This window comes from Oncorhynchus nerka, linkage group LG17 (assembly GCF_034236695.1).
Source record: "Oncorhynchus nerka isolate Pitt River linkage group LG17, Oner_Uvic_2.0, whole genome shotgun sequence".
Taxonomy (NCBI): Eukaryota; Metazoa; Chordata; class Actinopteri; order Salmoniformes; family Salmonidae; genus Oncorhynchus; species Oncorhynchus nerka.
The window spans coordinates 51,099-64,995 of record NC_088412.1 but is presented as its reverse complement, the minus strand read 5'-3'; the positions used below and the strand labels follow the sequence as shown (position 1 = coordinate 64,995).

General features: G+C 40.6%; 1 protein-coding gene across 1 annotated transcript in view; it reads right to left on the bottom strand.

Annotated features, from left to right (window-relative positions):
- Window positions 1-5,062, bottom strand: part of cfap161 (cilia and flagella associated protein 161) — a 52,189-nt gene extending 47,127 nt beyond the window's left edge. The window contains 1 exon segment of the mRNA XM_065002806.1: window positions 4,874-5,062. Coding sequence (XP_064858878.1) covers window positions 4,874-4,945 — 72 coding nt within the window. The 5' untranslated portion in view covers window positions 4,946-5,062.
- Between the last annotated feature and the right edge of the window lie 8,835 nt (window positions 5,063-13,897).

Here is a 13,897-nt window from a genome sequence, read left to right as displayed (position 1 = left end):
ACATCATCAAACCTATACCACATCAAACCTATACCACACATCATCAAACCTATACCACACATCATAAAACCTATACCACATCAAACCTATACCACACATCATAAAACCTATACCACACATCATCAAACCTATACCACATCAAACCTATACCACATCAAACCTATACCACACATCATCAAACCTATACCACACATCATCAAACCTATACCACATCAAACCTATACCACACATCATCAAACCTATACCACACATCATAAAACCTATACCACACATCATAAAACCTATACCACATCAAACCTATACCACACATCATCAAACCTATACCACACATCATAAAACCTATACCACATCAAACCTATACCACACATCATAAAACCTATACCACACAACATAAAACCTATACCACATCAAACCTATACCACACATCATCAAACCTATACCACACATCATAAAACCTATACCACATCAAACCTATACCACACATCATCAAACCTATACCACATCAAACCTATACCACACATCATAAAACATATACCACATCAAACCTATACCACACATCATCAAACCTATACCACACATCATAAAACATATACCACACATCATCAAACCTATACCACATCAAACCTATACCACACATCATCAAATCTATACCACATCAAACCTATACCACATCAAACCTATACCACACATCATAAATCTATACCACACATCATCAAACCTATACCACATCAAACCTATACCACACATCAAACCTATACACATCATCAAACCTATACCACACATCATCAAACCTATACCACACATCATCAAACCTATACACACATCATCAAACCTATACCACATCAAACCTATACCACACATCATCAAACCTATACCACACATCATAAAACCTATACCACACATCATCAAACCTATACCACATCAAACCTATACCACACATCATAAAACCTATACCACACATCATAAAACATATACCACATCAAACCTATACCACACATCATAAAACATATACCACATCAAACCTATACCACACATCATAAAACCTATACCACACATCATAAAACATATACCACATCAAACCTATACCACACATCATAAAACCTATACCACACATCATCAAACCTATACCACATCAAATCTATACCACACATCATCAAACCTATACCACATCAAATCTATACCACACATCATCAAACCTATACCACACATCATCAAACCTATACCACATCAAACCTATACCACACATCATAAAACATATACCACATCAAACCTATACCACACATCATAAAACATATACCACACATCATCAAACCTATACCACACATCATAAAACCTATACCACACATCATCAAACCTATACCACACATCATAAAACCTACACCACACATCAAACCTATACCACACATCATAAACCTATACCACACATCATAAAACCTATACCACATCAAACCTATACCACACATCATAAAACCTATACCACACATCATAAAACCTATACCACACATCATAAAACCTATACCACACATCAAACCTGTACCACAAATCAAACCTATACCACAAATCAAACCTATACCACACATCAAACCTATACCACAAATCAAACCTATACCACACATCATAAAACATATACCACACATCATAAAACCTATACCACACATCATCAAACCTATACCACATCAAACCTATACCACATCAAACCTATACCACACATCATCAAACCTATACCACATCAAACCTATACCACACATCATCAAACCTATACCACACATCATAAATCTATACCACACATCATAAATCTATACCACACATCATAAATCTATACCACACATCATCAAACCTATACCACATCAAACCTATACCACACATCATAAACCTATACCACACATCATAAATCTATACCACACATCATAAATCTATACCACACATCATCAAACCTATACCACATCAAACCTATACCACATCAAACCTATACCACACATCATAAAACCTATACCACACATCATAAAACCTATACCACTCATCATAAAACCTATACCACATCAAACCTATACCACATCAAACCTATACCACACATCATAAAACCTATACCACACATCATAAAACCTATACCACATAAAACCTATACCACATCAAACCTATACCACACATCATCAAACCTATACCACATCAAACCTATACCACACATCATCAAACCTATACCACATCAAACCTATACCACACATCATAAACCTATACCACACATCATCAAACCTATACCACACATCATCAAACCTATACCACATCAAACCTATACCACACATCATAAACCTATACCACACATAAAACATATACCACATCAAACCTATACCACATCAAACCTATACCACACATCATAAAACCTATACCACATCAAACCTATACCACACATCTATAAACCTATACCACACATCATCAAACCTATACCACACATCATCAAACCTATACCACATCATCAAACCTATACCACATCAAACCTATACCACACATCATCAAACCTATACCACACATCAAACCTATACCACACATCATCAAACCTATACCACATCAAACCTATACCACACATCATCAAACCTATACCACACATCATAAAACCTATACCACACATCATCAAACCTATACCACACATCATAAAACCTATACCACATCATAAAACCTATACCACACATCATCAAACCTATACACATCATAAAACATCATCATAAAACATATACCACACATCAAACCTATACCACACATCATCAAACCTATACACATCATCAAACCTATACCACATCAAATCTATACCACACATCATCAAACCTATACCACATCAAATCATAAAACATCAAACCTATACCACATCAAACCTATACCACACATCATAAACCATATACCATCATCAAACCTATACCACACATCATAAAACCTATACATCATCATCAAACCTATACCACACATCATAAAACCTATACCACACATCATCAAACCTATACCACATCAAACCTATACCACACATCATAAAACATATACCACACATCATCAAACCTATACCACACATCATAAAACATATACCACACATCATCAAACCTATACCACATCAAACCTATACCACACATCATCAAACCTATACCACATCAAACCTATACCACACATCATCAAACCTATACCACATCAAACCTATACCACACATCATAAACCTATACCACACATCATCAAACCTATACCACACATCATAAAACCTATACCACATCAAACCTATACCACACATCATAAACCTATACCACACATCATCAAACCTATACCACATCAAACCTATACCACACATCATAAACCTATACCACACATCATCAAACCTATACCACATCAAACCTATACCACACATCATAAACCTATACCACACATCATCAAACCTATACCACACATCATCAAACCTATACCACACATCATCAAACCTATACCACATCAAACCTATACCCACATCAAACCTATACCACACATCAAACCTATACCACACATCATCAAACCTATACCACACATCATCAAACCTATACCACATCAAACCTATACCACATCAAACCTATACCACATCAAACCTATACCACACATCATCAAACCTATACCACATCAAACCTATACCACACATCATCAAACCTATACCACACATCATCAAACCTATACCACACATCATAAAACATATACCACACATCATCAAACCTATACCACACATCATAAAACATATACCACACATCATCAAACCTATACCACACATCATCAAACCTATACCACACATCATCAAACCTATACCACACATCATAAAACCTATACCACACATCATCAAACCTATACCACATCAAACCTATACCACACATCATCAAACCTATACCACATCAAACCTATACCACACATCATCAAACCTATACCACACATCATAAAACATATACCACATCAAACCTATACCACACATCATCAAACCTATACCACATCAAACCTATACCACATCAAACCTATACCACACATCATAAACATATACCACACATCATCAAACCTATACCACACATCATAAAACATATACCACACATCATCAAACCTATACCACGCATCGTAAAACCTATCAGCAACTCGATCCAAACCATTCCGCAGCTTCTGAAGTTGGAATGGCGTTTCTAGCATAAAGGCTGTAGGAGGCGCTGGAATAATAATAATAAGTAGTATGTCGAATATCTAAGCACCAACTAATATTACTTTAACGCCAACTTCACGTTGTGCCAATATATATATACCCGTGCCAATATATCCTTCCAACACCGGCTTCTCGGGCATCATTCTTTATTTCTTTAATCCAACTTCAAACATCAGCTATCTGAGCAGCTAACCGATCGCTGCAGCTGTACATAATCTATTGGTAAATAGCCCACCCATTTTCACCTACCTCATTCCCACAGTTTTTATTTATTTACTTTTCTGCTCTTTTGCACACCAATATCTCTACCTGTACATGACCATCTGATCATTTATCACTCCAGTGTTAATCTGCTAAATTATCCTATCCTAGGTATTCCTTAAAGAGGTGGGGTTTCAGGTGTCTCCGGAAGGTGGTGTATTATTAATCTGCCTACCTCCTCATGCATTTTGCACACATTGTATATAGACTGCCCATTTTTTTCTACTGTGTTATTGACTTGTTAATTGTTTATTCCATGTGTAACTCTGTGTTGTTGTATGTGTCGAACTGCTTCGCTTTATCTTGGCCAGGTCGCAGTTGTAAATGAGAACCTGTTCTCAACTAGCCTACCTGGTTAAATAAAGGTGAAATAAAAAAAATAAAAAAATTAGCTAGCCATGCCTGTAGCAACTGTGCTCTTCTGGAGAGACTTACCTCCTCCAATGTAACGTCCTCCCTCCAGTTTCCAACACGGACGTCTGGTCTGTATGTCCTAACGTGAGCCATGGTGGTGCAGATGCTTGTTATGTTTGTGTACTTATTGTAAATTAGCTAGGTAACTGGCTAGTATTTATCCTCTAGCTAGCCAAGCTCTCCAACCAAAACAAACTAGAGAAGCTTTGTTGAGTGGTTTCCACGGTAACTGTAATGTGGTGACAGTTCCGCTGTAGTCCACCAGGGGGTGGACTCTTACCGGGAGATCTGGACCTGGAGCACCAGCGGTGTTTGACTTGTCTATGTGGTGACTACACATTACATTTACAGTAAAAGAGACACAAATACATCAAAAACACTCTTTAAAATGTCAGTGTTCCCTCACCTCCCGTTTAGCAACATTTGGAAGACATGGAAGGTGTCAGGATTAACTATACTTGTTCTCTTTTAAAAGACAGTTGTCAGCAGTGTTGGGGAGTGTGGAACTATGTAATTCAGCGAATAATATGACTACATTTTCCAGTAGCTTGGTCGTAGTTGGACTAAGTAAAAAAATATTGCTGGTGTTACCAGTAGTTAATATATTTTTTTCCATGTGGTGGTGTAGATAACTACTGGAATAACCCACTACTTTTTCTGTAAAAAGAAAGGAAAATATGGTTGAAGGAGGCGATAATTTCCTTTCTGTTTTGGCATCAGACGTTCCTTATTTTCACTTGAAACATCATTTTTGTTTATCGGCTGAATTACACATTCTGACTCCAGAGTGATCCATTCTTATAATTTGTAATCTCCGATATTTCATATGATACATTTTTACAAAGTAGTTTGTATATAGTGAACTGCTTTTTCAAAGTAACTTCAGTTAAGTAAACAATATTTTTCTTACGGGTAGCTTTAGTGTAGCTACTTCTTCTAGTGTGGCATAATTGGTAGTTTGGTAAACCACATTTTCAGAGTATCTTCCCCAACACTGGTTGTCAGATATAATCAAAAGCCATACCAGTACTGGACCTTGGTTGTTGACAAGAGAAAACTCATAACAAAAATGTTTGTTTTTTAATAGATTTTTTTCTTATGAACAAAAGTAAATGATTTTCATATTATCAAAATGTCACAGTTGTAATATAATAAATCTACAAGCATAGCTCTGTTATTACTGTTGATCTAAATACTAAATAGAGGGTCTACTGGGAGTAGATGGCACCCTATTCCCCTATATAGTGTAGTTATTTTGGCCAGAGCCTGATAGGGAATAGGGTGCCATTTCAGATTGGCCCTGTGTCTTCTGGGGGAGGGGAGCTGGCTCTGTCTGGTGTGGTCTTGTTTGGTCTGGTCCAGTTCAGCCCGGTTTGGTCCAGTTCCGTCTGGCAGTAACAATACAGTGTGAGCGGCAGCAGTGTCTTCTTATTGGCTGAGAGAGTTAGAACACGGGGACATTCTCGGTCTGAGGCCTTAAAGGTCGTTATCAACAAAATGTCTCAACAAAGGTGCAGAGCGTTCGATTTGCCTGCTGAGGGAGCAAGGTTCCACTAAAACCATTGACAACTGCGTGCCGTTTGCAAGGGATTGTTATTGGAATGTTAACCATTTGGTTTTAATATCATCACCTCTTGAAGAGCATAGTCAGATCTACACATTTCAGACTATTCCATGCAAAACCATTTAGCACACTTAGCTCTATCAGAGTTATACAGCAAGTATCTGCGTGTTTTTAATGATCATTAAACATCAATTGATCATGTAATTTCAGCTACGTCAGGGTAGCCTCACGATATCTCTCAATATTGACCACCATTAATTGGATATTTCCATGATATAATATAACTATACCTGACAAGTATGAGTGGTTAAGGTTCATTTCCCATCCTTTGTGGGGTCTGGCTGTCAAGCAGCAGAAGGGCCCACATGCCAATGTAACGTTACTGCTAGCTGATACTGTTTACTTTTTCTAGCTACCGGTAGAAACTTTGTACATTTGTCTAAACATAGTGGTAAGTAGACCTAGTGTACTTTTTTCTCCAACCAACGTAGGCCTACTTAGCAGACTTAGCTAACATTATCCCCTTTTCAACATTGTTTTTAAGAGTGTTTAATCCTAATTGCTGCTGACAGACATGATATTTATGGACCACGTCAAAATTGGCTAGCTAGCTAACAACAGATCACAGCAATATGGCTAGTTAACAAGCTAATAACAGATCACAGCAATATGGCTAGTTAACAAGCCAACTTTCAGGGGATAAACTAGTTGGCTAAATCCAAATATTGTTTCATTTGCTTGACATCTATAGTGGTGATGACAGTAGTCCGACTGACAATGTAAAACTCTCATCTCTGATGAAGCAGGCTAAATGACACGTTGTCTGCTTTAGCTAGCTAGCTAGCTACATACCAAATGAATCTGGCTACCTTCACATAGCTGAAAAAAATGGATCAATTGATGTTTACCGATTGCTGTAAAACTCTGATGGAGCTAAATGGGGAATAATAGTTAACATTTAACAATCCCTTGAAAACAGCATATAGTTGTCAATGGTTTTAGGCAGAGCTGTGGATCTCCTTGCCCCCCAGCAGCAAAATCAAATTATATTGTGACATTTTATTGATAACGAACTGTTGTCTCAGAATCACCAAAACCTGTTCCCATTTATCCTAATTTATTTTCCTTTATCCTGGTTTATTCTCCTTTATTCTCATTTTGTCACGACTTCCGCCGAAGTCGGTTCCTCTCCTTGTTCGGGTGGCGTTCGGCGGTCGACGTCACTGGTCTTCTAGCCATCGCCGAGCCACCTTTCATTTTCCATTTGTTTTGTCTTGTTTTGTTTTCCCACACACCAGGTTTACATTCCCTCATTACGTGACATGTATAGTACCCTCTTGTTCCCCCTTTGTATGTGTGTGGAATTGTTTGTTGTAAAATGTGTTAGACTGGTTTGCCACAGGTTATTTAGTCCTCATTAAACTGCTCCGGTTAATTACCCAGTTCTGCTCTCCGGCGCCTGACTTCCCTGCAGCCCGTTACGCACCTCTTACACATTTATCCTTGTTTAGTCTCATTTGTTCTGGTTTATTCTCATTTGTCCTGGATTTGTGCATCCTTTATTCTCATTTGTCCTGGATTTGTGCATCCTTTATTCTCATTTGTCCTGGATTTGTGCATCCTTTATTCTCATTTGTCCTGGATTTGTGCATCCTTTATTCTCATTTGTCCTGGATTTGTGCATCCTTTATTCTCATTTGTCCTGGATTTGTGCATCCTTTATTCTCATTTGTCCTGGATTTTTCTCTTTTATTATCCATTAATCTCCTTTATTATACTTTAATGTACTTTATTCTCATGTATCCTGGTTTAATCTCCTTTAATGTACTTTATTCTCATGTATCCTGGTTTAATCTCCTTTAATGTACTTTATTCTCATGTATCCTGGTTTAATCTCCTTTAATGTACTTTATTCTCATTTATCCTGGTTTATACTCCTTTATTCTCCTTTATCCTGGTTTGTTTTCCTTTAATCTCCTTTATCCTGGTTTATTCTCCTTTATCCTGGTTTGTTCTGGTTTATTCTCCTTTATCCTGGTTTGTTCTGGTTTATTCTCCTTTATCTTGGTTTGTTCTCCTTTGTTATTTTTTGTTGTGGTTTATTCTCCTTTGTCCCGGTATATTTAAGCAATAATACACACTGAGGTGTGGTATATGGCCAATATACCACAGCTAAGGGCTGTTCTTTTGCACGACGCAAAGAGGAGTGCCTGAATACAGCCCTTAGCCGTGGTATATTGGCCACATACCACAAACCCCTGAGGTGCCTTATTGCTATTATAAACTGCTTACCAACGTAATTAGAGCTGTAAAAATGTATGTTTTGTCATACCCGTAGGATACGGTCTGATATACCATGGCTGTCAGCCAATCAGCATTCAGGGCTCGAACCACCCAGTTTATAATCTCCTTCGTTCTCATTTATCCTGGTTTATTCTAATTTATTTTAGTTTATTATACTTTATTCTAATTTATTCTAATTTTATTTTCCTTTATTCCCCATTATTCTTGTTTATTCTCCTTCATTCTATTTTATTCTCCTTTATTTTTCTTTATTATCCTTTAATACACTTTATTATCGTTTATTCTCCTCTACTCTCTTTTATCCTGGTTTATTCCGCTTCATTCTCCTTTATAAACCCAGTGAATCGACCTGAGCCATTAACTGATGCGTTAGAAGAAGAACAGGTCCATTTGGTTTCTACAACCAAGTCAGTGTTGCATCTGAGCTGTCATATGAGATGGGTGGATGAAGACGGAGAGATGGACGGATCAATTTCTCTGATTTCTCCCCCTCTATTTCCCCTCTCCTCACACCGGGGTGTCTTGTTTTAGTTCACTGGGGGATGGGGGATACGGTCTTCCTGCCGGGTGAAGCTGGAAGAATGGCTCGGTCTGGACGAGCTCTCCCCAGCCTCCGGACCTCGCTGGCGGGCAGGCAGAGTGGAGCAGCGCCCCTTAGCACTGGAGCCTCCTGGTTCTCTTCTGGGAGGCCCCTTCAGCATGAACAGTTCACTGTGAGACAGGGGCTTGGGAGGGTGGGGGAGGGGCTTGGGAGGGGGTGACTGAGGGGTGTTTGTAGGGGAAGGTGAGGGGGCCAGAGGATGTAGAGGTGGGAGGTGGAACTTCGTGAGGCTGGTTGAGTGGCTGGGTCGGGGCCGGCTGTGCCCTGGCTCAGGCCCTCTCTGTTTGGGAGGCAGGGTGGAGCAGCGGCCCTTGGTCCTGGAGTATGCTGAATCTATGAGGGGAGGGCCTCTGGAGAACAGCCTGCTGTCTGCAGCCTTCAGGCCTGCTGGGTGGGTCTTGGCCAGGGGCGTCTCGGGGGAGGCTGTGTCCCCTACTGGGGCAGCTGGAGGGCTGTCTGGGCCTGGTGGCTCGTCCTCCTGCTCCAGTGGGGCAGCTCCGGAGACAGGCAGCTCCATGTCAGCTAGGCTCTGGGACGGCTCTGGGTCTGCAGCAAATCAAAAATCCAACTGTATTTAAGTCACACTGTACAACAACATAGACATATTAATACAATATACAATATATATATTAATACAAGTGAAGAGAAAAGTAAAGGATAGACTCTTAGAAAAAAAGGTGCTATCAAGAACCTAAAAGGGTTCTTTGGCTTTCCCCATAGGAGAACCCTTTGAAGAACCATTTTTGATTCCAGATAGAACCCCTTTTGATTCCATGTTGAACCTTTTCTACAGAGGGTTCTACATGGAACCCAAAGGGATTCTACCTGGAACCAAAAAGGGCTCTGAATGGAACCAAAAAGGATTATCCTATGGAGACAGGAGTAGAACCCTTTTGGAACCCTTTTTTTCCTAAGAGTATAGATTTGAAACATTTACATTTACATTTAAGTCATTTAGCAGACGCTCTTATCCAGAGCGACTTACAAATCACCAGCAGGTATAAAGAGGGCTACCGTCAGCTCTTCGTCTTGAGACTAGCTATTCTACAGTGAAACCAATGAGTGTTTTAAGAAGATGAAACTAGAAAACATGCTCGTCATAGATACCTGACAGATTCAGTAGGTAACTAGGGATTAGGGGTTAGTGTTATTACCTGACAGATTCAGGAGGTAACTAGGGATTAGGGGTCAGGGTTTAGTGTTATTACCTGACAGATTCAGCAGGTAACTAGGGATTAGGGGTTAATGTTATTACCTGACAGATTCAGGAGGTAACTAGGGATTAGGGGTCAGGGTTTAGTGTTATTACCTGACAGATTCAGGAGGTAACTAGGGATTAGGGGTCAGGGGTTAGTGTTATTACCTGACAGATTCAGGAGGTAACTAGGGATTAGGGGTCAGGGGTTAGTGTTATTACCTGACAGATTCAGGAGGTAACTAGGGATTAGGGGTCAGGGTTTAGTGTTATTACCTGACAGATTCAGCAGGTAACTAGGGATTAGGGGTCAGGGGTTAGTGTTATTACCTGACAGATTCAGCAGGTAACTAGGGATTAGGGGTTAGGGGTTAGTGTTATTACCTGACAGATTCAGCAGGTAACTAGGGATTAGGGGTCAGGGGTTAGTGTTATTACCTGACAGATTCAGCAGGTAACTAGGGATTAGGGGTTAGTGGTATTACCTGACAGATTCAGCAGGTAACTAGGGATTAGGGGTTAGTGTTATTACCTGACAGATTCAGCAGGTAACTAGGGATTAGGGGTTAGTGGTATTACCTGACAGATTCAGCGGGTAACTAGGGATTAGGGGTCAGGGTTTAGTGTTATTACCTGACAGATTCAGGAGGTAACTAGGGATTAGGGGTCAGGGGTTAGTGTTATTACCTGACAGATTCAGCAGGTAACTAGGGGTTAAGGGTTAGTGGTATTACCTGACAGATTCAGCGGGTAACTAGGGATTAGGGGTCAGGGTTTAGTGTTATTACCTGACAGATTCAGGAGGTAACTAGGGATTAGGGGTCAGGGGTTAGTGTTATTACCTGACAGATTCAGGAGGTAACTAGGGATTAGGGATCAGGGGTTAGTGTTATTACCTGACATATTCAGGAGGTAACTAGGGATTAGGGGTCAGGGTTTAGTGTTATTACCTGACAGATTCAGCAGGTAACTAGGGATTAGGGGTCAGGGGTTAGTGTTATTACCTGACAGATTCAGGAGGTAACTAGGGATTAGGGGTCAGGGTTTAGTGTTATTACCTGACAGATTCAGCAGGTAACTAGGGATTAGGGGTTAGTGTTATTACCTGACAGATTCAGCAGGTAACTAGGGATTAGGGGTCAGGGGTTAGTGTTATTACCTGACAGATTCAGCAGGTAACTAGGGATTAGGGGTTAGGGGTTAGTGTTATTACCTGACAGATTCAGCAGGTAACTAGGGATTAGGGGTCAGGGGTTAGTGTTATTACCTGACAGATTCAGCAGGTAACTAGGGGTTAAGGGTTAGTGGTATTACCTGACAGATTCAGCGGGTGACTAGGGATTAGGGGTCAGGGTTTAGTGTTATTACCTGACAGATTCAGGAGGTAACTAGGGATTAGGGGTCAGGGGTTAGTGTTATTACCTGACAGATTCAGGAGGTAACTAGGGATTAGGGGTCAGGGTTTAGTGTTATTACCTGACAGATTCAGCAGGTAACTAGGGATTAGGGGTTAGTGTTATTACCTGACAGATTCAGCAGGTAACTAGGGATTAGGGGTCAGGGGTTAGTGTTATTACCTGACAGATTCAGCAGGTAACTAGGGATTAGGGGTTAGGGGTTAGTGTTATTACCTGACAGATTCAGCAGGTAACTAGGGATTAGGGGTCAGGGGTTAGTGTTATTACCTGACAGATTCAGCAGGTAACTAGGGGTTAAGGGTTAGTGGTATTACCTGACAGATTCAGCGGGTAACTAGGGATTAGGGGTCAGGGGTTAGTGTTATTACCTGACAGATTCAGCGGGTAACTAGGGATTAGGGGTCAGGGGTTAGTGTTATTACCTGACAGATTCAGCAGGTAACTAGGGATTAGGGGTTAGTGTTATTACCTGACAGATTCAGCAGGTAACTAGGGATTAGGGGTCAGGGGTTAGTGTTATTACCTGACAGATTCAGCGGGTAACTAGGGATTAGGGGTCAGGGGTTAGTGTTATTACCTGACAGATTCAGCGGGTAACTAGGGATTAGGGGTCAGGGGTTAGTGTTATTACCTGACAGATTCAGCGGGTAACTAGGGATTAGGGGTCAGGGGTTAGTGGTATTACCTGACAGATTCAGCGGGTAACTAGGGATTAGGGGTCAGGGGTTAGTGTTATTACCTGACAGATTCAGCGGGTAACTAGGGATTAGGGGTCAGGGGTTAGTGTTATTACCTGACAGATTCAGCAGGTAACTAGGGATTAGGGGTTAGTGTTATTACCTGACAGATTCAGCAGGTAACTAGGGATTAGGGGTCAGGGGTTAGTGTTATTACCTGACAGATTCAGCGGGTAACTAGGGATTAGGGGTCAGGGGTTAGTGTTATTACCTGACAGATTCAGCAGGTAACTAGGGATTAGGGGTCAGGGGTTAGTGTTATTACCTGACAGATTCAGCAGGTAACTAGGGATTAGGGGTTAGTGTTATTACCTGACAGATTCAGCAGGTAACTAGGGATTAGGGGTCAGGGGTTAGTGTTATTACCTGACAGATTCAGTAGGTAACTAGGGATTAGGGGTTAGTGTTATTACCTGACAGATTCAGCAGGTAACTAGGGATTAGGGGTCAGGGGTTAGTGTTATTACCTGACAGATTCAGCAGGTAACTAGGGGTTAAGGGTCAGGGGTTAGTGTTATTACCTGACAGATTCAGCAGGTAACTAGGGATTAGGGGTTAGTGTTATTACCTGACAGATTCAGCAGGTAACTAGGGATTAGGGGTCAGGGGTTAGTGTTATTACCTGACAGATTCAGCAGGTAACTAGGGATTAGGGGTCAGGGGTTAGTGTTATTACCTGACAGATTCAGCAGGTAACTAGGGATTAGGGGTCAGGGGTTAGTGTTATTACCTGACAGATTCAGCAGGTAACTAGGGATTAGGGGTTAGTGGTATTACCTGACAGATTCAGCAGGTAACTAGGGATTATGGGTTAGTGTTATTACCTGACAGATTCAGCAGGTAACTAGGGATTAGGGTTCAGGGTTTAGTGTTATTACCTGACAGATTCAGCAGGTAACTAGGGATTAGGGGTCAGGGGTTAGTGTTATTACCTGACAGATTCAGCAGGTAACTAGGATTAGGGGTCAGGGGTTAGTGTTATTACCTGACAGATTCAGCAGGTAACTAGGGATTTGGGGTCAGGGGTTAGTGTTATTACCTGACAGATTCAGCAGGTAACTAGGGTTAAGGGTCAGGGTTTAGTTTTATTTCCTGACAGATTCAGCAGGTAACTAGGGTTAAGGGTCAGGGTTTAGTGTTATTACCTGACAGATTCAGCAGGTAACTAGGGATTAGGGGTCAGGGTTAGTGTTATTACCTGACAGATTCAGCAGGTAACTAGGGAT